This window comes from Monomorium pharaonis, chromosome 8 (genome assembly GCF_013373865.1).
Source record: "Monomorium pharaonis isolate MP-MQ-018 chromosome 8, ASM1337386v2, whole genome shotgun sequence".
NCBI classification, from domain to species: Eukaryota; Metazoa; Arthropoda; class Insecta; order Hymenoptera; family Formicidae; genus Monomorium; species Monomorium pharaonis.
This window is the reverse complement of record NC_050474.1, coordinates 7,784,442-7,806,195: the sequence shown is the minus strand read 5'-3', so window position 1 is coordinate 7,806,195 and position 21,754 is coordinate 7,784,442. Positions and strand designations below refer to the sequence as shown.

The 21,754-nt window shown below is 30.2% G+C and overlaps 2 protein-coding genes across 2 annotated transcripts; one reads left to right on the top strand and one right to left on the bottom strand.

Annotated features, from left to right (window-relative positions):
• Positions 1-11,787, top strand: LOC105836393 (replication factor C subunit 1). The gene is made up of 16 exons (XM_012680394.3): positions 1-236; positions 339-476; positions 2,847-3,056; positions 3,130-3,262; positions 3,338-3,753; positions 6,161-6,340; positions 6,408-6,683; positions 8,774-8,936; positions 9,023-9,232; positions 9,307-9,533; positions 9,607-9,944; positions 10,017-10,235; positions 10,327-10,500; positions 10,576-10,651; positions 11,228-11,395; positions 11,475-11,787. Exons 1-16 carry the CDS (start codon positions 228-230, stop codon positions 11,586-11,588), a joined length of 3,051 nt encoding a protein of 1,016 aa, XP_012535848.1. The 5' UTR covers positions 1-227; the 3' UTR covers positions 11,589-11,787.
• On the bottom strand, positions 11,597-20,149 carry LOC105836394 (angiotensin-converting enzyme). Its single transcript, XM_012680395.3, has 8 exons — positions 19,992-20,149; positions 14,147-14,510; positions 13,571-13,889; positions 13,269-13,493; positions 12,634-13,159; positions 12,236-12,490; positions 11,991-12,166; positions 11,597-11,860 (listed from the first exon to the last, which is right to left on the bottom strand). The coding sequence occupies exons 1-8, from the start codon at positions 20,000-20,002 to the stop codon at positions 11,826-11,828; spliced, it is 1,911 nt and encodes a 636-aa protein (XP_012535849.1). The 5' UTR covers positions 20,003-20,149; the 3' UTR covers positions 11,597-11,825.
• Positions 20,150-21,754: the final 1,605 nt, after the last annotated feature.

Here is a 21,754-nt window from a genome sequence, read left to right as displayed (position 1 = left end):
GCTTACGATTGGTGACAAAATCGTCTGAGCCAATCAGGACACGTATTAAGACGCCTCGTATAGTCGATGCGATAGCATGAAAAATTGTATCGTGTGCCGAAGGCTTTACTCTTTGAATTAGGAGTATATGTTGAAGCATGTAACCCAAACAAACCTATATAATTTCGAGTGATGCATATACACACGGATTGAGTTTCGATGAAATAAAAAAAAAAGAAAATTGGAAAATGCCACGGGTAGGTAACGAGAACGTTGCGAGTGTTAGGTTAATTGAGTTTTCTCACTTGGATTTCATAAGTTTCAAACCTGAAAATATTATGCGTGTGTCATTTTTGCAGGATATCAGATCCTATTTTGCGCCGATTGCGACTTCAAAGAAGAACAGCGAGCCTGTCGCTATAAAACCCCAGAAGCGGCGGGTCATTTCGTCAGACGAGGATGAAGAGGCACCAAAATCGTCTCCAAAACGTTCCAAGGTGTTATCTTTTATTTTCTGTATAGTCACTTACTTTTTAATAGTTATCACTTTCTTGCTAAAACTTTCTCACAATTTTTATGTTGGGTATTTACAGGAAAAATATGAATAATTTACATTATTATAGGTGTGCCTGTGTGTTTGTTATTTGTATGTATGTACACATATAATGTAAACTATATATATTTCATCTGTCATTTATATAAACAATAAGATTTTATTTTTCTACAATTACTGTTTCATTCTCCATCTATACAATGACCCCAAAAGGCAACAAGTGAAATTTTTCTCTTGTGCAATCACAAGACTGGTGACAAGACTTGGCTCCCCTTTAATAAATGATTAAAATAATTATTGAAATTTAAAATATAGTCACTCAAGTAATTGAGAATTTTTTTAGATTTTTTGCATATATTTAACATAGAAAAAGGAACAGAACAAAAAGGAGTCAGTGTACAGACTGTGTTAGTGAAAAAGTGTACAGATGGAAAGTTGAAAATAGTGAAAATTATTTTTTTTAATTATAGTTTTTAATATTATTTTATTAATATTAAAATTAAATAGATTAAATAATTTTATAAATTTTTTGTATTGTGTTATCCAATTTATAATTTATATTGCTTGTAAGTCTACATGAAAAAGATTTGTAAATATAAATAATATATATAATTCTATAAATTATTTATATAGATGTAAACTTGAAATTTATGATACAACTCTGTTTTATACAAATTGGAATATTTTCTCAAAATACTGTGAAAAAGAATAAGAGACCACATCTTTTCTAAAATTTTTTATGATTTGAATTCCAAATATTTTAAGATTTCTACAAATTTTTATTTCATAGGCAAATATTAGATAAAATTTTATAAAATTAGAAAAAGTTTAAAGAAACTAAACAATAAGAAATCTTAGAATATTTCCAAATTTACATATAAAATATATTAAGAAAACATGTAGACTTTCTTAACGTTTTTAGTAAAAAGTATACAAGTGTCTAATCTATATAATTTTATATGAAATTATACAAAAATTTAGAAGAATTTTCTCAAATTTATTTAAAGTTTTAAAAAATTATGGAAAATTCTGAGAAAATTTTTTACTGGGATCTACTTACAACGAGATTGTATTTTCAAGATTATAGTTATTAACAGAATTGATCGTAAATCGAGTTGCATTTATTTTCTACATATAATTCTACATATTATTTATGTAAAATAATTTTTTTTTTTTAAGCGATTATAGATCTCTATTTAGGAAGTGACCAAACTTATTTTAAAGATTTTAATTACTAATATAATTTTTAATATAGATGTTTATTATTATAAAACTAATATTTAGCTTAAACCCGGTTAATTTTACATATGATTAAAACATAACACTTTTTTTAAAACTATAACTTTTAATGTAATATTTAGTACTACAAAATTAATATTTAATTTAGATCATTGGTTGGCAAATATTTAATCAGTTTATCAGTTTCATTATAATGTATTAGTTAATTTTTAACAAAGTTAAGTAATAATTAGTTAAAAAGTTAACAACTTTTAATTTAATTTACAAAAAACCTCAAATCCGAAATTCAGATTATGAAACTTGGCATAAATGTAGATGAGATAAATACATAAATTTAGAAATTGTCAATTGCAGCCTAAAAATAATTTGAAGAGATGAAATTATCCTTCAAAAATAGTTTTTTTTTTAGTATATAATCTTATAAACTAAACGAAAAAGAATCTAACTGAACTAATCAAAGAACTTTTTATATAAAAGTATTATAGTAAAAATGTTTCTATTTAACTATGATTTCAAAAAACTGTTTTCAAAAAAAAATTATTTTAAAACATTTACCTTTTTTGTACTCTTTGCATGACAGATTATCTGCATTAAATTCAGATTTTAATAAAACGGACATTTTTTCCCCAAAAATTTACCTATACTATAAAAAAAGGTTGTAAAAGAAATACATTACTATTATAATATTATAGAAAACAATATTTTTTTGTTATTTTATATAAATTTAATTGAGAAAAACAGTAAATTTATTTAATCATTTATATTGCAATTGTCTTGTTATTTAAAATAATCTAATTTCAACAAATTACATTCTAACATATGTTTTTTAAACTTAATTTTTAATTTTAGTTAATTTTAACAACTTTTAACATAATTGAATTAATTTTGTAAGCCATAATTTTACTTTAATTTAGTTAAAGAAACGATTAATTTTTTTATCCAACCCTAATTTTAATCAAGGGTACGTTTGATCCAAAAATTCATAAGTCAAAGTAAGTAGAGGGATGCTTGTTTTATGATTATTCCTACTCTTCTCTTTGTTACTTACAATATACTAATTTGGATAATTGCTCAGGTCGTGCGAAAGACGAAGAAATCTTCTATTCTGTCCGACTCTGAAGATGAAGCATTCGTCAAAGATGATAAGAAAAATTCTAGACAATCTAAGGCAAGTAAGAATGAAAGTGAGAAGCCACGTGAGGCGATGCTTCCTGGTGAATTATTTGGGAAGAAACCGATAATGAGAGTGGAAGAGACAAAAGTAAATCAAAAATTACAGAAGATGGTAAATATTGTATGCAAGTACGAAAAAAATTAAATATTTTATAGCTTTTTATAATTTATTCTGAAATTTGTAGGAATCTGAGTTTCACGATGACGAAGATTTTGATGCTGTGCTTAAACAGTTGGACGCATTTCAAGATACCAAGCAAAAGAATAAAAAAAAAGATAATATTAAAAAGATTTCTAAGAAATCTGAAGTTAAAACAGGTATGTTTATGTTCAATTTATTAAACTTTTAAGTACATAATGTTACACAAATTTGACTTAACAGAACATTTACAGAGGTGGACATTAATAAAAAACATGATACTTATTTGAAAGATTCTAATAATGGAATTAATATAAGTACATTAAAAACTGAGGAGGTGAGAAAATCTCCTAGTAAACATAATGCATGTTCAAAGATAGTTACAAGTTCCTCTAAAAAATTACAAAAAGCAATTAAAAGTAGCACTAATGGAGATTTAGATATAAGCGATGAGTATAATGAGAGCTCTAAACAATTGAATTTCGACAATTCAACATCTACCTCTGCATCAGAAGAAGATAAAAATACAGAAAGATCAAGTAGAAAAAAAGCCAAAACAATGGATTTATTTGAAGAAAGAATAGAAAAGAAGAAACAGCGTGCTATAATGTACGAAAAATATCTTCAGCGAGGTGGCGCCAGAAATCCTGGTTCAAAAGAGATTCCTACAGTAAGAAATTATTACGTATATAATAATAATATTAAGGACCACCTTGATTAACAAAACTTATCAATCAATCAATTTATCAATTAATTTTATATTATGACTAAAATTTTATTATAACTAATTAAAAAGTTAAATAATAAAGTTAAAAAATGATAATAATTTAACCAAGTTAAATAAATTAATTTCTAACTTAATTTAGTTAAAATAAGAAATAAACTTATTCAACTCTAGGGTTAGGTATATTAATATATTTTTTTAACTAAATTAAATTAAAATTAATGAATTATAAAATTAATTCAGTTAAGTTAAAAGTTACATAAATACTAACTCAGTTAAAGTTACGTTAAGATTAATTTAACCTAAAATAAAAGTTAATTTTGAGAAACTTTATTTATATTAAATCAAAAGCTATATAATTTATTTAATTCAGATTACCAACATAATCACAGTATTGATCATCAAATATATTTAATATTTTATTTGTAAATTAAGTTATAATATTATATTAGTTATATAAAATAACAAAAAATAATGTTTTTATGCAGGAATGCATTTTTACTCTATAATTTTTTTTGGTAATTTATCTATACGGAGCCACCTCCGATTTCAATCCTTCACATATGTTATCAGGGACATGATCCTGAGTAACTTTTCCTCATAACTTAATCGTCGGTCATTGTTCGTTAAAGAGTTATGCACGCACGCACGCACGCACGCACGCACGCACGCACGCACGCACGCACGCACGCACGCACGCACGCACGCACGCACGCACGCACGCACGCACGCACGCACGCACGCACGCACGCACGCACGCACGCACGCACGCACGCACGCACGCACGCACGCACGCACGCACGCACGCACGCACGCACGCACGCACGCACGCACGCACGCACGCGCACAGGGGGAGTGCAAGTGAGGGCGTCTTCGACCTTCTCCTCCTGCACCCACTCTGTAAGGGTGCTTTATAGAGAAATACGTAAAAGTATAATACTTTGTTGAAAAATAACTATGTCAACACAAACTTTCCACACAAAATTTAGTGTGGAAAGAGAATGTATTCTCAGAAAACGCGTGGGCGGGGGAGGGGCGAAGCCCTCCTGCATCCCTTCCCCGGAATTTTTCCTAACTCTAACTCACCAATTTTACGTCGCTATTTGGTTATTGTAAAAACATTGGAAACGAACAGCGTGGAAAGTCGCAAACTCATGTGACACAGTATGTACAAGCGTGGACGTAGTTTACGTAGTTCAAGTTTATTAATACTGCAGTAAAAGTGCCGAATGGGTTTGCTTTGTGTAGAAAGTCAATAAAAAGGCAAAAACTAAGAAAAATGTTGAACTCGAATATTCAATTTTTCAATTACATTTGATTACACTATGTCCACGCTTATACTGTACCACATGGGTTGCGACTTTCCACGCTGTTTGTTTCCAATGTTTTCACATTAACCAAATAGCGACGTAAAATTGGTGGGTTAGAGTTAGGAAAAATAAAAATATAAATGAATAAATATAAATTAATAAATTCAGTATTGTTCTTACTTCCATTTCTTGTCTATTAAAATATTATAATCAAAATTTTAACGTCAAAAATTACATATAATTAATGAAAACTTTCCGTGTTAATAACTTTTTAATAAATGCCGAGCGCGGCCTAAAATCTTTACAACATTACTCAGAATGATGACCTTGATAACAGGACTTGCGGTCCCCCCCCCCCCTCGCGCAACCACCCATGTGTGTGTATTGTTTTATTCTACATAGATATTTTTCAAATTTCTTTTGTTAATAACTCTTTAACGAACAATGACCGACGATTAAGTTATAAGGAAAAGTTACTCAGGGTCATGTCCCCGATAACATATGTGAAGGACATTGAAATCGGAGGTGGCTCCGTATAAGTAAATGATTATTTTTTTTGCTTTTGCTCTGATAAAATTTTTAATTTAGGAAAAAGTTAATAAGTTAAAGTTATATGTTTCAAAAATAACCAGTTAAAGTTAAAAATTAAATTTAAAATTAACTAAATTAAATTAAAAGATATTAATTTTTTAACGTTATTATTAACTTTAAACTTTTTAACTAGTTACTATCCAACCCTGCTCAACTCTAACTTTTAATCAAGAACATTAGTCTAAATTTTATAAGTCGTATAAGAAATAATTTGTCAGTATTATTCTTATTATTATCTTTGTTTCTTGCATGTCAATTGAACATATGTCAATTTGAATATTTAATAACTTAGGTTGTGTGAAAAAAACTTAACTTGTCTGAATACGAATCACGATTTAATTGTCGATTAAAGTAAATTAGTGTTAATCGAAGTAGTCTTAAGAATAATTCATAAAGGAATATAAAAACTAAATTTTTTTAAATGAAATTTTTAATCAATTTTTGATTTGTAGGGTGCCACAAATTGTTTAACCGGCCTAAGTTTTTTGATTACTGGTGTTTTGGATTCCTTAGAAAGAGACGAAGCCGAGGATTTAATACGGAAATATGGTGGCCGGACCGTAAACTCTGTATCGAGCAAAGTAAACTACATTATAGTGGGTGATGAGGCTGGCCCAGCCAAATTGGCAAAAGTAAATTTTTACATATTTATATACACACGTAAATTTTGTTTCTGGTTTACATGAAATAAATTTTCAGGCCAATAGTATAGGTATTAAACAGATATGCGAGGATGATTTTCTAGAAATGATTCGCACGAGACCAGAAGGTAGAGCTGAAGATATCAAGCCTGTGATAAAGAAATCAAACATAAAAAAATCATTGAATAAATCTGAAAGTGATAAATTATTATTACTGAACGAAACATCATTTTCAACTAAAAAAGTAAAAACACCCTCATCTTCACCAGTAAAAACAGAAATATTGCCATCAGTATCGAAGGAAGCTTCTGATATGAGTAATAACATACAAAAGGTAAAGCTAAATGTCAAATTTACATATGTGATCACATAACTAAAAATAATAAAATAGAATTTTTGGAAGTAACTAATTAAAAAGTTAAAAGTTTAATAATTAAGTAAAAAAATTAACTTAGTCCATTTTCAATGAGTTGATTTTTAATTATTTTTATATAAAACACAAACTTTTACTTATTAACTTTTTTCTTAAGTTAACAATTTATGTGTAAGAGAAAAAAATACTTTTCCATATAAAAACTTTTAAAAATATTTCTTTGTTGTTTTATATAAACTTAATTTACAAATAAAGTATTAATTTATTTTATGATTTGTATTGTAATTATTTTGTTGTTTAAAGTACTCTAACTTGTAATGATTTTAAACAAAAATCTTTTGAATTTTTTAAAATTGATGTAGACGTCAGGATATGCATTAATGAGTAATTCCCGGTTGAAATACAACTCTCTTTGAGTTTAAATGGAGTTTTTTAACAATTGGTTGAATCCCTAATTTTCAAACTTTTTTGGTTAGTTTGAACGATCTAAAAGATCTAAAAAATGAAAATCTTTATTTTGAAACTTCTAGTCAATTTTTGTATATTTTATATATCCACTGTTTTAATATTATGAAGACTAGAATCAGGAGACCGAACTAAGTCTGATTTCGCCTCTAAAAGTAAGGCGAAAATCTGTTAGAAATGTAGTACCAAATGGTGGCGCTGGCGACAATAATTTACCGGAAACAATATGGAGTATAACGACAAGCATTTGACAATAAATGCAAATTTATAATAAAAATCTTAGCAATTTTACATTTAGAATACTTATCTCAGTTTTTTTATACCAAACATACAACTGCGTACAGCCTAGCACTACTAGCACGGCTGACTACGATAAACTTAGACTAGACGATTGTATCTAGAGTTGGAATATATTTCGGTGTATCAGGGTATCGATCATGTAATTTTTCCCCTAGAGCGGAAACGTGAAAAGTGAAAAGTTTCAAGTTACTGTCTCTTTCTATTCAATAGAAAGAGATAGTTACATGAAACTTTTCACTTTTCACGTTTCCACCCTAAGGAAAAAGTTACATGATTGCTGCCCAGCATTGTCAGCGCCACCATTTGGTACTACATTTCTAACAGATTTTTGCCTCAAAACCACAGAGATCGGTTTCCAGGGGCTCAATTCTGTACCGCCTACCGACAAGTATCGGTGTCGTTGCGCAGATATTTTATATGGCAAAAAACCTGCGCAACGACACCGATAGTTGTCGGTATGCGGTACTGTAGTGCGATTCTGTAACTCGTTAAGAGGTATCGGTATCGTTATACAGTTGTTGCGCAGATATTTTATATGGTAAAAAAGCTGCGCAACGACAGTATAACGAAACCGATACCTCTTAACGAGTTACAGAATAGGCCTACTGTGATGGAATTCTGTAACTCGTTATCTCGTCGTTATGTGTTATAACGACAGTTGCGCAGATATTTTATATGGTAAAAAAGCTGCGCAACTGTCGTTATAACACATAACGACGAGATAACGAGTTACGGAATTCCACCACTGGGCAGCAATCATGTAACTTTTTCCTTAAGGCGGAAACGTAAAAAGTGAAAAGTTTCATGTAACTATCTCTTTCTATTGTGTTGAATAGAAAGAGACTGTAACTTGAAACTTTTCACTTTTCACGTTTCCACCCTAAGGAAAAAGTTACATGATTGCTACCCTGTTCTAGTCTTCATACTTAAGATAATGGCTGCGTTCAGCAGAAAAAGCAGCTTTGCAACTATTGTAAAATTCTTCAACACGACTGGTTTATACGTTTAGATCTAACAGGAACTAAGAGCAAGAACCAATCGTGTTGAAGAATTTTACAACAGTTGCAAAGCTGCTTTTTCTGCTGAACGCAGCCAATGAAGTTTAGAAGGGAGGGGGGGGATGAAAGAAGGTAGAAAGTGGAGAGGGAAGAAGAGATGAGGGAATTCATGTACTTAGGCCTTGGGGTACTTTAACTTAAAAAGAAATATTAATGTAACATCTTGATAAAATAATGTAAAATAGAATAAAGCTTAAACAGTTTTTTGTTATTGTTATATTTTTCTAGATGATTACAAGTGTTGGCTCAGAACCATTAGTTGAGAAGTACAGACCCAAAACTATGAAGCAGATCATAGGTCAGCAAGGAGACAAAAGTTGTGCACACAACTTGTACATATGGCTACGTGATTGGCATAAAAACCGTCAAGATCCTAAAGTCAAAAACGGCAGTATGTCAGCTTTTATTATTGTTTTTTAAATCTAATATTGAAGATAATAAGAATACATTAATCTAATTTTATTTCCGTTTTAATAGCTGCCAAACAAACCCATGGACAAAGTTTTAAAGCTGCGTTGCTGTCCGGTCCACCGGGTGTTGGCAAAACAACAACTGTGCAAGTTGTTTGTAAAGAATTGGGATATGATCTTGTGGAATTCAATGCTTCCGACACGAGAAACAAGACGCTTTTAAAAGAAGCGGTCTCGGGATTGTTATCCAATACTACGATGAAGGATTATGTTACAGGTAATTATTTATAATATAACATAATTTGAAATAATTGTATTACATTTTTTGTTATTTATGCAATACATTGTAAGGTACCAAACAAAAAATTACAAGCAAACATGTGTTGTTGATGGACGAGGTTGATGGTATGGCTGGCAACGAAGATAGGGGTGGTTTACAGGAATTAGTTGGTTTAATAAAATCTACAGAAGTACCAATAATCTGTATATGTAATGATCGATTTAATACAAAAGTGAAAACCATTTCTACGCATAGCTATGACCTGAAATATTCGAAGCTCAGAGTGGAACAGATTAGGGTATAGTTCATATAATCTAGTTTGGACATAACATTTGTTATATAATTAATAATTTGATCTTTTTTTTCCATAGAGTTCTATGAAATCCTTGTGCTTTAAAGAGAACATTAAAATCTCGACGGAGGATCTCGATCGTTTAATCGAGTCGACGAATTATGATATTCGACAAGTAATAAATCATCTGGAGTTTCTTGGCAGTCAAACATCTCACACGGAAAAGACCGATAAAAAGTATTCGAACAAGAACTTCAAGCTAGGTCCATTTGATGTTACAAAAATGGCATTTAATGCAGAGGAGCAAAAAAATATGAGTCTGAATGATAAGATTGCTTTATACTTCCATGATTACAATATAACGCCACTTTTTATACAAGAAAATTATCCAAGCGTTAGAGTACTTCAAGCGTCACTGTATGTATATCACTATCTTTGTATATAAAGAATTAATAGTCAAGAATTAATAAACTTTGTTACATTTTCTAGTCATCAGAGACTAGAAAAAATTGCCGACGCGGCTGATAGTATATCTCAAGGAGACTTAATCGAAAAAGTAATGAGAAGCAATATGATGTGGAGTCTACTTCCGATGCATGCTTGTTTTTCGTTCGTTATACCGACAAGCAAAATGTCAGGTTGCTCTGAACCATTGATACGATTCCCAAGCTGGTTTGGACGAAATTCGAAAGCAACGAGATTTAACCGGTATTATAGAATATTGATTTTTATTACGACACGATATATTATGATTTCGTACTTTATTAACAACACTTTGTTTGCATTACATCGTTTTTAGATTAATGCAAGAGTTGACGACGCATACGCGATTAGCTACGGGTGCAAACAAGGATGCTCTGAATATGGATTATTTGCCCCATATTCGAAACGCCATTGTAAAACCTCTAATAGATAATGGTGTGGATGGTATAGAAGCAGCGATAAATATTATGGGAAAATACTATTTAACCAGGTTTGTATCTTATTTGTGCTTTGAATGCATTGAAAGATACAAACATACATATGTTGATATTGAATTTTATTTTAGGGAAGATTTAGATTCAGCAATAGAAATTTCTCTTTGGCCAGGAATTTGCGATCCTACGAGTAATCTTGATAGTAAGGTATATATTAATAAATATCAAGATTGGCTAACAATTAGTTAAAAACTTAAATAAAGTTAAAAAATTAATACTTTAACTTTAAGTTAATTTTAATTTTTAATTTTATAACCAGTTATATAAAAGAAAAAAATTGCAAAAGAAAAACATACATTTTTCTGTTAAAAACAATATTTGTTACAATATTTGTTATTACAATATTGTTAAAATGTTAAAATATTTAAATTTATTTAATGCATGTTGCAATTTATGTTGCAATTTATGTTGCAATTTATGTTGCAATTGTTATTTAAATAATCTAATTTTGAAAAATTATATTTTAACTTAATATAAGGTTTTTTAACTTAATTAACTTTTAAAATTTGACTTATTTAATTTTAACACAACTATTAACTAAATTAGTTCTTTGTTCATTTAACTTTTAATGTAACCAAATTAATTTTATAAGTTTTATAAATTGTAGCTTAATTTAGTTTTAAAAAATACTGATTTACCTGATCTGATAAAAATACTAGATAATAACAATTATTGTAATAGTTTATTATAAAGATTTAATTACATTAATGTCATAAATGTCAGGTAAAAGCTGCGTTCACGCGGGCATATCAAAAGAATCCTCCTATACTGCCATACGCATTTAATACCACTGCTACAGCAAAGAAAAGATCTATGCAGAACAACGATTTTATGACAGAAGAAGATGATGAGGAAGAAACTGACGATATTGATTTTGATAAGATGATTAAGGTAACGTTAAAAATTATTTTTGTAATTCTATTATGAAATATATCAATTTTTCGAAAAAATATCACGTAATATATTTCAGGCTAAGAAACCTAATACTAGCAAAGCTGCTGCTAGTTCTAGTAAAACTGCATCGACGAAGAAAGGCAGCGAACCAGCTAAGAAACGTGGAAAAGGACGCGGTAAAATAAAATAGCAGACATATTACATTAAAATAAGGAATGCATATTTTATTTAAAAAAACTCGCAATAAAATTAATCCATCACGTTCACTTTTTCGAATTGATTGGAGTAGCGTTGATTTGATCGTAGCATGATTTTGTATATTATATTTATTGCATCATAAAACGCAATACTTGGCTTTTGTCTCAAAATATATTTTCTATTGTTACTTATTAATGAGGAATTTTATTCCAAATGCTCGCCAATAACTCTAGCTGACAAGTTCTCCTCTCGTTTGTACACATTCTAAAACGATAAAAAAAGCAATTAAAATAATATCTGAGTTGCCATAAAAACATTTTATATAAAATATATATGTAATATATAAAATATGCATAAAGCTTCATGAAATATTTTATGTATATTTGATAAGTACGTTTGTCAGAGGGTTTCCATCCAATATATTCATTAGTTTTCTTGTTTTCTTCGATTAACCAATCAGTCAGAGGCTTAAAGTATTCCAAAAGTCCAGTCGCATCCATTTGTCTCTGACCTGAGATCTTCTCCATTGCGTCTGGCCATGGTTTTGAAGAACCCAACTCCAACATAGATCTAATAAAAATGCGATCAGTGTCTGTATATCCAAATTGTATACCTATAACATTTGCATGTCACACTTACTTTAGCAGATTTCCAGCATCCTTATTATCATAAATATCACATTGACTCAGTAGTTTGGTATCTGGATTATTCGGATCGTATTCTTTCGCCTTGATACACAATGCCTTGTGGAACTGGAATTGTATCACGAAGCTCACATAGTATCTTATGTATTCAACGTCTGCAATTATGTGATATTTCGCGCCAGGATCAAAATCCTCTTCCGTCCTATCCACGGGAGGTTCGATACCCTGATACTCCTCGGCGAGTGACCACCTTAAAGTATAAAAGAAATTCTTCAAATCTTTCAAATTTAATTTCTTTGGAAGTTTGATTTATCAAATTTTTATTTGACGGAAGAATAAATAGAAAAAGAAATAGTACGAGGAGATAGATTTTCGTTCATTCAGACCACTGACCAGTTACAGTTGTAATTGTCGGGCGTGACTTTTCCCTGGAATACATTCCAACGCCATCGGTCCATCATATAAGCGAACGGCAGAAATACGATCTTCTCAAGACTTTTTACGTAGAGGTGATTGAGGAGTGCCTCCCGGTCAGTTGAGTCATCTTTCAGTAGACCAATCTTCTTAAGATGACTAGGAGTGGATGCACTGAGCGAGATAACATCACCGACCGCTTCATGAAAACCTGGATTTGCGCCTTCCTTGAAAACTGCAGGCTGGTCCTTGTATTGCAGATAATACTCGATGTGACCCATTTCGTGATGCGCCGTTAACAGATCCTCCATGTTAATGCGCGTGCACTGCTTGATCCTGAAATCCTTGCCGTCGTAGAAGTCCCACGCACTCGCGTGGCAAATCATGTCTACGCCGTCCTGCTTCGTCAAAATTGATCTCTCCCAGAAAAAGTCCGGCATGGCAGTCAAGTTGATCGAAGTGAAAAAGTTCTCGGCAAGACGGAACATGCTCGTCGCATTGTAACCTGTTAAAAAAATTACATGTCGTTACAAGAATTATACAAGCGGAGAAAATCAGTCGAGAATAGAGCTGATTTAACGGTAGTACTTTAAAAATTTGAAACGTAAACTTACCTTGTTTGACTAGAGCGGCAGTGACATCCGGCAGTTCTTTGCCCGGGAACGGTACGGTGAAGTCTGCGATATTTGCCCAAGTCTGTGCCCAAGGATTGCCCAATAAATGCGCTGGGATCGGGCCGTCTTTGGAGACGACATCTTCGCCGTATTTCTTCCTGAGCTCGCGCCGTACGTAGGCATGCAGTTGTAAGTATAGTGGCTTCAATTGTTGCCATTGAGTCTCTGAAAAGAGAATTCTGTGTGTTAGAAATTTCGCTGTTCTATATGATTGTTCAAACACGGATTGCAGATGAGCTTACCGAGTTGCTCGGGAAAATCGTCAGCTTCATAGTCCTTCATCCAATACGCTGCGTAGTCGGAGAAGTTATTCAGTCTCGCCGCGGTGTTGGCTAGCTCAACATACTTAGGATACAGAGACTTTACTTTCTCGCCCGACGCTTTCCTCCATTCCACCCAGAAGTGTTTTAACTCCTCAGGATCACGACTGCTCATCAATGCCTCGGTGATCTCTGGCTCGAGCGCGAGATCGCACTTATTCTTGTTCTTATAATCGCAGATCTTTGCGGTGCTGTAAATATTCTCCATCTTACTGATGGTTGTCTCGAACTCCTCGAAGCTCTGTAATTGCGTATATCACTCAGTAGTGATTTATTAATTTAACTTATGAATGTAATTTTGATCAATTAATATTTGTTTAGTAGCAAATTTTTAAAAATTATTGAGAAAAAAATAGAAAACATTCCATTTTTTTAAACTAGATGTTTTCCAGTTTCTCAAAATTAATTCCAATTTATTCTTTTTCGCCAATTTTTTCATGGAATATTTAATAATAATTATTAATTATGATTAATATAAATCTTTTCGCATATTTTTACGTCTTCAGGGAGAGCGGCGGCACCAAGTACACCGAGCTTCTTGAACTGCCTCTTAAGAGACTCATCTTCCAAGTCTCTCCAAGGGAAAGCATTCACTTCTTCAGCAATCTGTTTGGAAACACGTGCTGCCTCCGCAGACACTTTTAGCTTTTCTTTCAGATTTTCATCTGTCAAATTTGATGCATAATCCCATCCAGTGATGCTTTGTTTGTTACTCCATTCTGCATTAAGTGCGTCGACACGTTTCAGGAATTCTTGAGCGTTTTTTAGATTGTCCGTAGCTTGTTGATTTGTATTAAGCTTCACTGCATTTTCCGTTGATGGCTTGGCTGTCACCAGAGTTACAACTGCTGCTACCAAGATTCTGGCAATACAAATATATTTTATCAATCTTATTATTAATTATTTTACAAAATTTAAAGAAATTTAACTTGTTACATTTTAAATTAATTTGAATAATTAATCCTTACAAATGCATATTTTTTCTATTACTATTTATTAATATTTTTATTAACATTTATATTTATATATATATTTTAAATCACTGATCCTGAATCTCAAGTCAAATTTTAGAAATTAAAAATATTCGATGCAATCTAACTGACAAATTTTTTACGTTATTAAGGGGATGCTGGAGTTGTCTGTTTTACCAACAAAAAGATAGTAATTTTTGTTTAACAATATCTTTTTATTTCTTTTATAGATTTGGAAATCCTTCTCCAGAATAAAAGAATACGCATTGCTATCAGTCTGTGGAGTGGAATTTCCTCCAAAAACGTGAAAAAATTGTAAATTTGCTGTCACATCATAACAATGTTTGCTTAATATAAAAAATCTACAGTTTGTACCTACGAAATTCGTATTCACAGACTAGTAGACGACGAGAACAAACAGTGTCGAGTTTCGAAAATTAGATTTTAGTGCCTAATTGAGACGAATTTATAAAACAAAAATTTAGGTTATATACGCGTAAAAAGTTGATAAATAGAGCAATAAAAAAAAAAATGTTGTCCTCGATATAAAGTCCAATTCACAGATGGATATTAATATGTGTACTTTAATTCTGGAAAAGAATTTCCAAATTTATAAAAGAGATATATACGAAATCTCATTAATGATGTGCATGAATGACTCTACATTATCGACCTCGATCAAGTTTGAGAGGCAGTCCAGCATCGCCTTAATTACTTTTTTAATTTTAAAATTTTCTTGGTTATTATGAATTTGCAGAGATCGAGTTTAAAAAATTTAAAATAGTGGATGTGGTATAAAATCCAAATAAATTGTTAAAGACTTAATAATTTTAATTTGAGTGATTTCTTTTTTTAAGTCATGCATTTTATTTTATATTTTTATACAAATATATGTCTAAAAATATTAAAACATTTTAAATTGTAAAATAATTTACAATAAAATTGGAAAACAATTATTTTTTATTTTTAATATGTAAGAGAACATTGTATATTGAACAATAAAGTTGTTTTTTATTCACTTTTTAAAATTAAAAAAATTTTTTAAACACTGCATATTTATGTGTAATTGGTAATTTAAAAAAAATTCTAAAAACTTAAAAAAAATTAAAACTAATATTGTTAAAGAAATAGGTCCATCATAATGAATACATTAGTTCTGACTTGTAAAATTTAACTTAAAATTTATAAACTGGGTTAGCGATCTAAAGAACATGAAAATATAATATCTTGTGTATAAAATTATAAAAGAAAATGAAAAGACACGTAATGAATTTATGTCATATTGCATTTTCTTATTCACTTTTCTTCTTTATATATAAGAACTGTTTTTATTATATTATAAAAAAGTAATTGTTATAAAAAGTTTTATTACTTACACACAATAAGTATTTTTTTTTTAATAAGAAACATTTTCCGTTTTTATATTCAAGGCTTAAAAAGAACACGTGACTAATTCAAAATAAATTATATATTAAAATGTACTTAACATTTGTATAAATTTACAGCTATCTGACTTTATTAATTTAGTTCTATTAATTCACAAAATCACGTTGTCGGTTTTACTTTGTTTATAGCTAAATGTGTATTGTTTTATTGATTAAAATATTATTAATCCTCTGCCGGCAATCTGAGTCTTTTATGGCACAGGCCTGTTTTATAGTAAGTGATGTATTTTTTAAACTTTAAAAGTTGCAACTAGTCTTGGGACTTTTACGTAAAAAAATGTAAAGGTACTAGGGTTTCAGTAGCAAAGTAGCGCTCGTGTTTAGCAGTTGAACACAGAACAGTAACGAAAGAAAGTTTGCCGGTGGACACTTTTATCTGTCCGAAAAGAAAAAAACAAAGTTTATTGTTGTCTACTCTACATAAATTTGCTAAACCAAATAAAGATTTTAAAAAGCCAGAAATTATTTCATTCTACAACGAGACAAAGAGTGGAACTGATACTTTTGACCAGTTATGTAAAAATTATTCTGTAAGCAGGATTTGTAAGCACGGGTCATTAAGACTTTTTTCGGAATGCTAGATCAATGTGGTATCAATTTTGGGATAATATATCACCTAAATATTAATCAACCCATTAGTCGGTGCACTTATTTAAAGTTGGTTTTTGCTCTTAACGCCCGCATCTGGAAAAACGTCTTCAGATATCAAGTCTTCGTTACAGCGTTAAGGCAAATATTAAAAAGATTTTAGGCAAAGAAGAGAATGAGCCGAGCAGCGGTATGATAAATTGAAGAAACGCAAGCATTGTTCATTTTGCCCATTAAAAAAGGATTAAAAAAACCTTGTTCTGTTGCGCTAAATGCAAAAAAATAGTTTGCGAGGAACATCGTTACTTATTTTTGTCACGATTGTGCACAATTTAATAATTTTTAATTTTTTATAATATAAATCATTTACTTGTAATGTAACTGAAAATATTTTTATTTTTACAATAAAACAAGAATATAGCATCAAACTTCGTTTTTTCTCCTATTATCGTATACTCGGCTACCTTTAAAATTCAATATTTAAAATAATTATACTTTTTGAAACTGCGACAGTCAAACTATTTTTTTTAAGGTCTATCGTGATACTATATACTTGCAAAATATTTTTTCTTAATATTTATTTATGGCTGAAATATTTTTTACTATTTTTGTATTTTTTAAAATCATTGTTTAACTCACTGTGGAAAAATTACAATTTAATAAAATGAAAAACAAACTGTTATAGATAATGTTCTAGAATGCTGGAAGATATAAGAATTTTTTCAGATTTATCTGATAACAAAATATATAAATAAAACGGTCTGGCCATAAAAGATCCAGATTGCCGACGGTGCTATAAAAAAGGAATTACCGGCGGAGGGTTAAAAATAATAGTTTAAATCTTCAGAAGTATTAATTATATCAATATATTACACATTAGCAATTAAATGTCAAAGAAATATTTACAAAAATGAGAAAAGGGTGAAATGAGACATATACCTATATGCGATTGCTCTTGTAAGAGATAAAAAAATCATAAATAATCAAGCATGTTTAAATCAAACAAAATAGTTATCACGAAAATTTGTTTTATGAGAGATTTCATCTGTATAATATGTAATATGTAATTGTATATAATAATATGTAATTATAATAATATGTAATGTATATTACATATTATTATAATAATATGTAATGTTTGATAAAATAGCAAATATCCATGTTGTTTTAATATCGATAATATATTCCAAAATGTTGAAGGTAAGTTAATTATAAGCAGTTTGCACAATTTTGCTTTGACATGCTTGATTATCTCGGTTATTTCTAATTTTGATTTCCTTACAATTGCTGAAAAATTTTTTGCGATTCACCGATTTGCGATCAATTCACGATTTTGACAATTCCTATTCTAGCGCATTCGCACTACATGTAACTAATGATCGATGTTTTGGTTTTACTTTGTAAGAGCAGGTAAAATTAAAAATTTCCTAAGATTAATTGATACCAAGAACAATTTTATTCTTTTTTATAATATTATTCCACCTTTGTGTATGAACCGAATTGAAAATACGAGTTTGAATACGAGTTTGATAAACAATATAACTTCGGACGCGACATTGCTCGGCGGAATACAACACGGTGCTAAATAACATCGCGAGGTCGAACAATAATTTGAAAGTCTCGTCCAAGCGCGAAGTGCCATTCGTCCGGCGTATTAACTCGTTAGATCATGAATGTCGTCGTCGCATATATTTAATGTCCGGATATATTTGACGCACTGAAAAAAAGAGTCTTGTTGAATTAACTGGAATTGAACTAACGGTTCAGATTTCTAGTTGATCTGACCAGATTTCCAATTAATTCAACAAGAAATTTTGTTAAATTAATTAGAAATTTGGTAGATTCAACTAGAATCCGAACCGTTAGTTCACATTCCAGTTAATTCAACCAAATTTTTTTTTTAGTGTGTGAATGCCGGTTACAATACACCGGGCATGTAATATGATTATGTCGGAAGTGATCGGATGATTTGCTACACCTCGCGAAATAATTAAACGGCGTTAAATAAATATTTTGCGAAAATATTGACAAAAATTTATTTTATATTATAAATTATTTCTTATTATAATTAAAATATAGAAAAGCTAAACATAGAAAAGTATAACGGTATTCTACAGTTTATCTTTCTTTATACTTTATACCATTACTGATTTTTTAAATTATCACTTATTGTAATATTATGTCAATGTCAACTGTTCCTTCTCATACAGCACCAAAATTTTTTATAAATATTTTATAAATAGTTTAACTAAAAAGTGAAACATTTCATGAAAGCTACGAGATATGTCTGCAATATTTCTGAGATAGAATTTGGAATAATAAAGTGTTCAGTTTTGCTTTTAAAATTTTATTTTAAAAAATGCTGAAAGGTTATTCAATAAACCTACAATTTTTGAAATATTACTGATTGTGTATAAGAAATTCTTTGAATATAATAAATTTAAATGTTATTTTTAAATATTTTATCTTAATTTTAAAAAATTTAAAGTACTTCAGAAAAATAATACTTAAATTTATTATATTTAGATAATTGCAAAATCTAAAAAATTACAATAATTTGTATGTTTATTTAGTATTGCAATCTGATTAATAAATGTAAATATGATTTCTGAATGTTTAATTAAAAATTTACAATATGTATATATTATATATATGTGCATAAATAAAAGATAATATTTTAGTTGCATATTATTTTGTATATATCTTGCTACCTAAAATAAGAATTTAGATTAAATATTTGGATAAAATTCATCAACTGTCCTCTTTGAAAAATTCAAAACAAAATTTTCTAAATTAAACAAAAATATAAGGGAATTAAAACATTAAAACAAATGCTGTTTGCTATTTGATATTACTGTTAGACTATTTAATCGATTAGTATGGTTATTGCCATGCTGCAGACAATTATACAAAACACATACAATTGTATCAATATGTTGTTCTGATATAATCACAAATCGTACTTAAGTATAATAGAACAATAAGTTACAATAACAAAATGATATAATAATAAATCGTGATTGATTAAAAAAAGTAATTTTTAAATAATTATTTTGGAATTATTTTGTTGTCGTAACTTTTTTTGTTCTGCTTTTTCTGAATATACGTTTTCAAATTTACTGTATGTGATAGTTTAAAAACATTTCTGTTGCAACACATTTCACGTGATATTGTGTAAAATTCTTCCAGAATTATTGCACATAAAATATGAAAGAACTGAAATCTTTTCAAATAACAAATTAGTATACGTATCTAGTTGCGACATCAATTCCCGGAGTTATCAAATCATCGAGTTTACTCTCGTGAAGAGTTATGTTAATGAATTAACGGGATACTTACAGGCGCAGCATGTCGATTCGTCAATTCTTTCACGGTTTTGCGGTACAATTCGATCTCTTGCGGTTTTGAAGTCAGAGGTTTCACGGACGTTCCTCGCAGCTACGATCCGTAACCGCTTCCCAATCGACTGACTTCCGTGAGCGAGACACGTTATCTTTTATGCAACTTCCCCACTGCGTGAACAACATCTGATCTCGCGCTCCTGCGTTCTCCGACAAATTCGGATCCTGCCGCTCGAATCCTCGGCTCGTCCTGTTTGTAGCGTGTCACGTTGTCATAAATATTTATTTCCACGCGATAAGTCGTATTCTTCATAAATTTCATGCTCTTCAGTCGATTGTTTCGACTGAAAATGCCTGTATTATTATCTCTATGAATGTCAGTAGGTTTTATCAAGTAGATTACTTTTGACCGTATTCCGACTAAAAATCTATAATATATGTAACGTGAACTATATAGACTTTTTAGTACTGGCAGTGTTTTTATAACAGAACAATTTTATCATTATTTTAAATACATATTTTTGTGTGTATATAAATGCTTTAAATCTCTCTAAATTTTGTTTTGTATCCAATTTTCTTTGCATTCATAATTATTATATTATAACTTTCTCTATTTAAAAACTAATCAGAGGACAAAGCAAGACGTTTCGTTTGTCAAAATAATCCCTTGGACCTAGCATAACATTTGCCTCGTGCAAGATTGCCTTGCCTTAAGAATGTATTGGACATACAATCTTAGACAAAAGTGCATGAAATTTGAAATACTTAAATATCTACGCCTAACGCATAGTAAATCTAGATGTAAGAAACTTGAACGATAGTTGGAGTCTTATTTTTACTCTTACAAAGGTATTTGTCACGTATTTGCGATTTTTTTCACTTATGAGTTTAAACTTTTGACAGTGAAAATGTACAATTATCTCAAGTTATATTTTATTTCTTTAAAACGGTGTAGTGAAGACACGTGAAACTTGGCAGATATTTTTATCTATTCATATACTAGATGTACAAAAAAATTCAAAACACTGGTACTATTTCTTCTATATTTTTTTAGCTATTTTATCCATCAAGATCGTCTTTTTCCATAAGATAGAAAAGAATACTATGTAAAATCAGTGAAAATTAAAATAGTTATAACTCAGCAACTGTTTAGTGGATGCGTTTTCAATTTTTTGCAGTACATTAGGGAAACTAAAAGAACAATTTCACAAATTTTTAGCAACTTTGTACCATTTTAAACTTCAGTCCGATACATCCTTAAATCGTTATCAATGTCATTAAATATTATAGCGTAACCTCTTTCGGATATAAAAAATGAGTTTTGGATTGATAAATTCTAATCGGCACAATGCATTCGGCAAATCGAGAAATCAACGAGTCTTAGGTAAAACATATTGTGACAGAGCCGACCATTTTCGTATTTTGCATTGTTTATCGCCGTGAGCTGAAACTAACGATTAACTCGGCATTAATATTGCCCAATATAAAAGCGCGTGTGTATCTTTATCTGACCAGTTTCACATTCTGAACTCGTGAGAACGAGCGTCCTCGCCATCGTCCTCCGATTCTTTTCGCTTCACTTCTTCGAGCCGAGGCCACGTCTTGGACTCGATACCGATCCAAGGGCTAATCGTTACAGTCACGGAATAAAAAATTACTATAAGAAATGTTTATTATACAGAATTATATTTTGGAGGTATTTATTTATGTATTCAGTGTGCTTTAAACAGAATCACACAGTTTTAGAAGATAAACAAAGAA

What these genes read in the sequence shown, in the direction of transcription:
- LOC105836393 (XM_012680394.3), top strand. An exon ending in GAAATCTGAAGTTAAAACAG is followed by an intron (nt 3,263 to 3,337) that starts GTATGTTTATGT and finishes GAACATTTACAG; the next exon opens with AGGTGGACATTAATAAAAAA. An exon ending in GTTCAAAAGAGATTCCTACA is followed by an intron (nt 3,754 to 6,160) that starts GTAAGAAATTAT and finishes TTTGATTTGTAG; the next exon opens with GGTGCCACAAATTGTTTAAC.
- LOC105836394 (XM_012680395.3), bottom strand. An exon ending in GACAATTACAACTGTAACTG is followed by an intron (nt 12,491 to 12,633) that starts GTCAGTGGTCTG and finishes TTATACTTTAAG; the next exon opens with GTGGTCACTCGCCGAGGAGT. An exon ending in GATGCTGGAAATCTGCTAAA is followed by an intron (nt 12,167 to 12,235) that starts GTAAGTGTGACA and finishes CATTTTTATTAG; the next exon opens with ATCTATGTTGGAGTTGGGTT.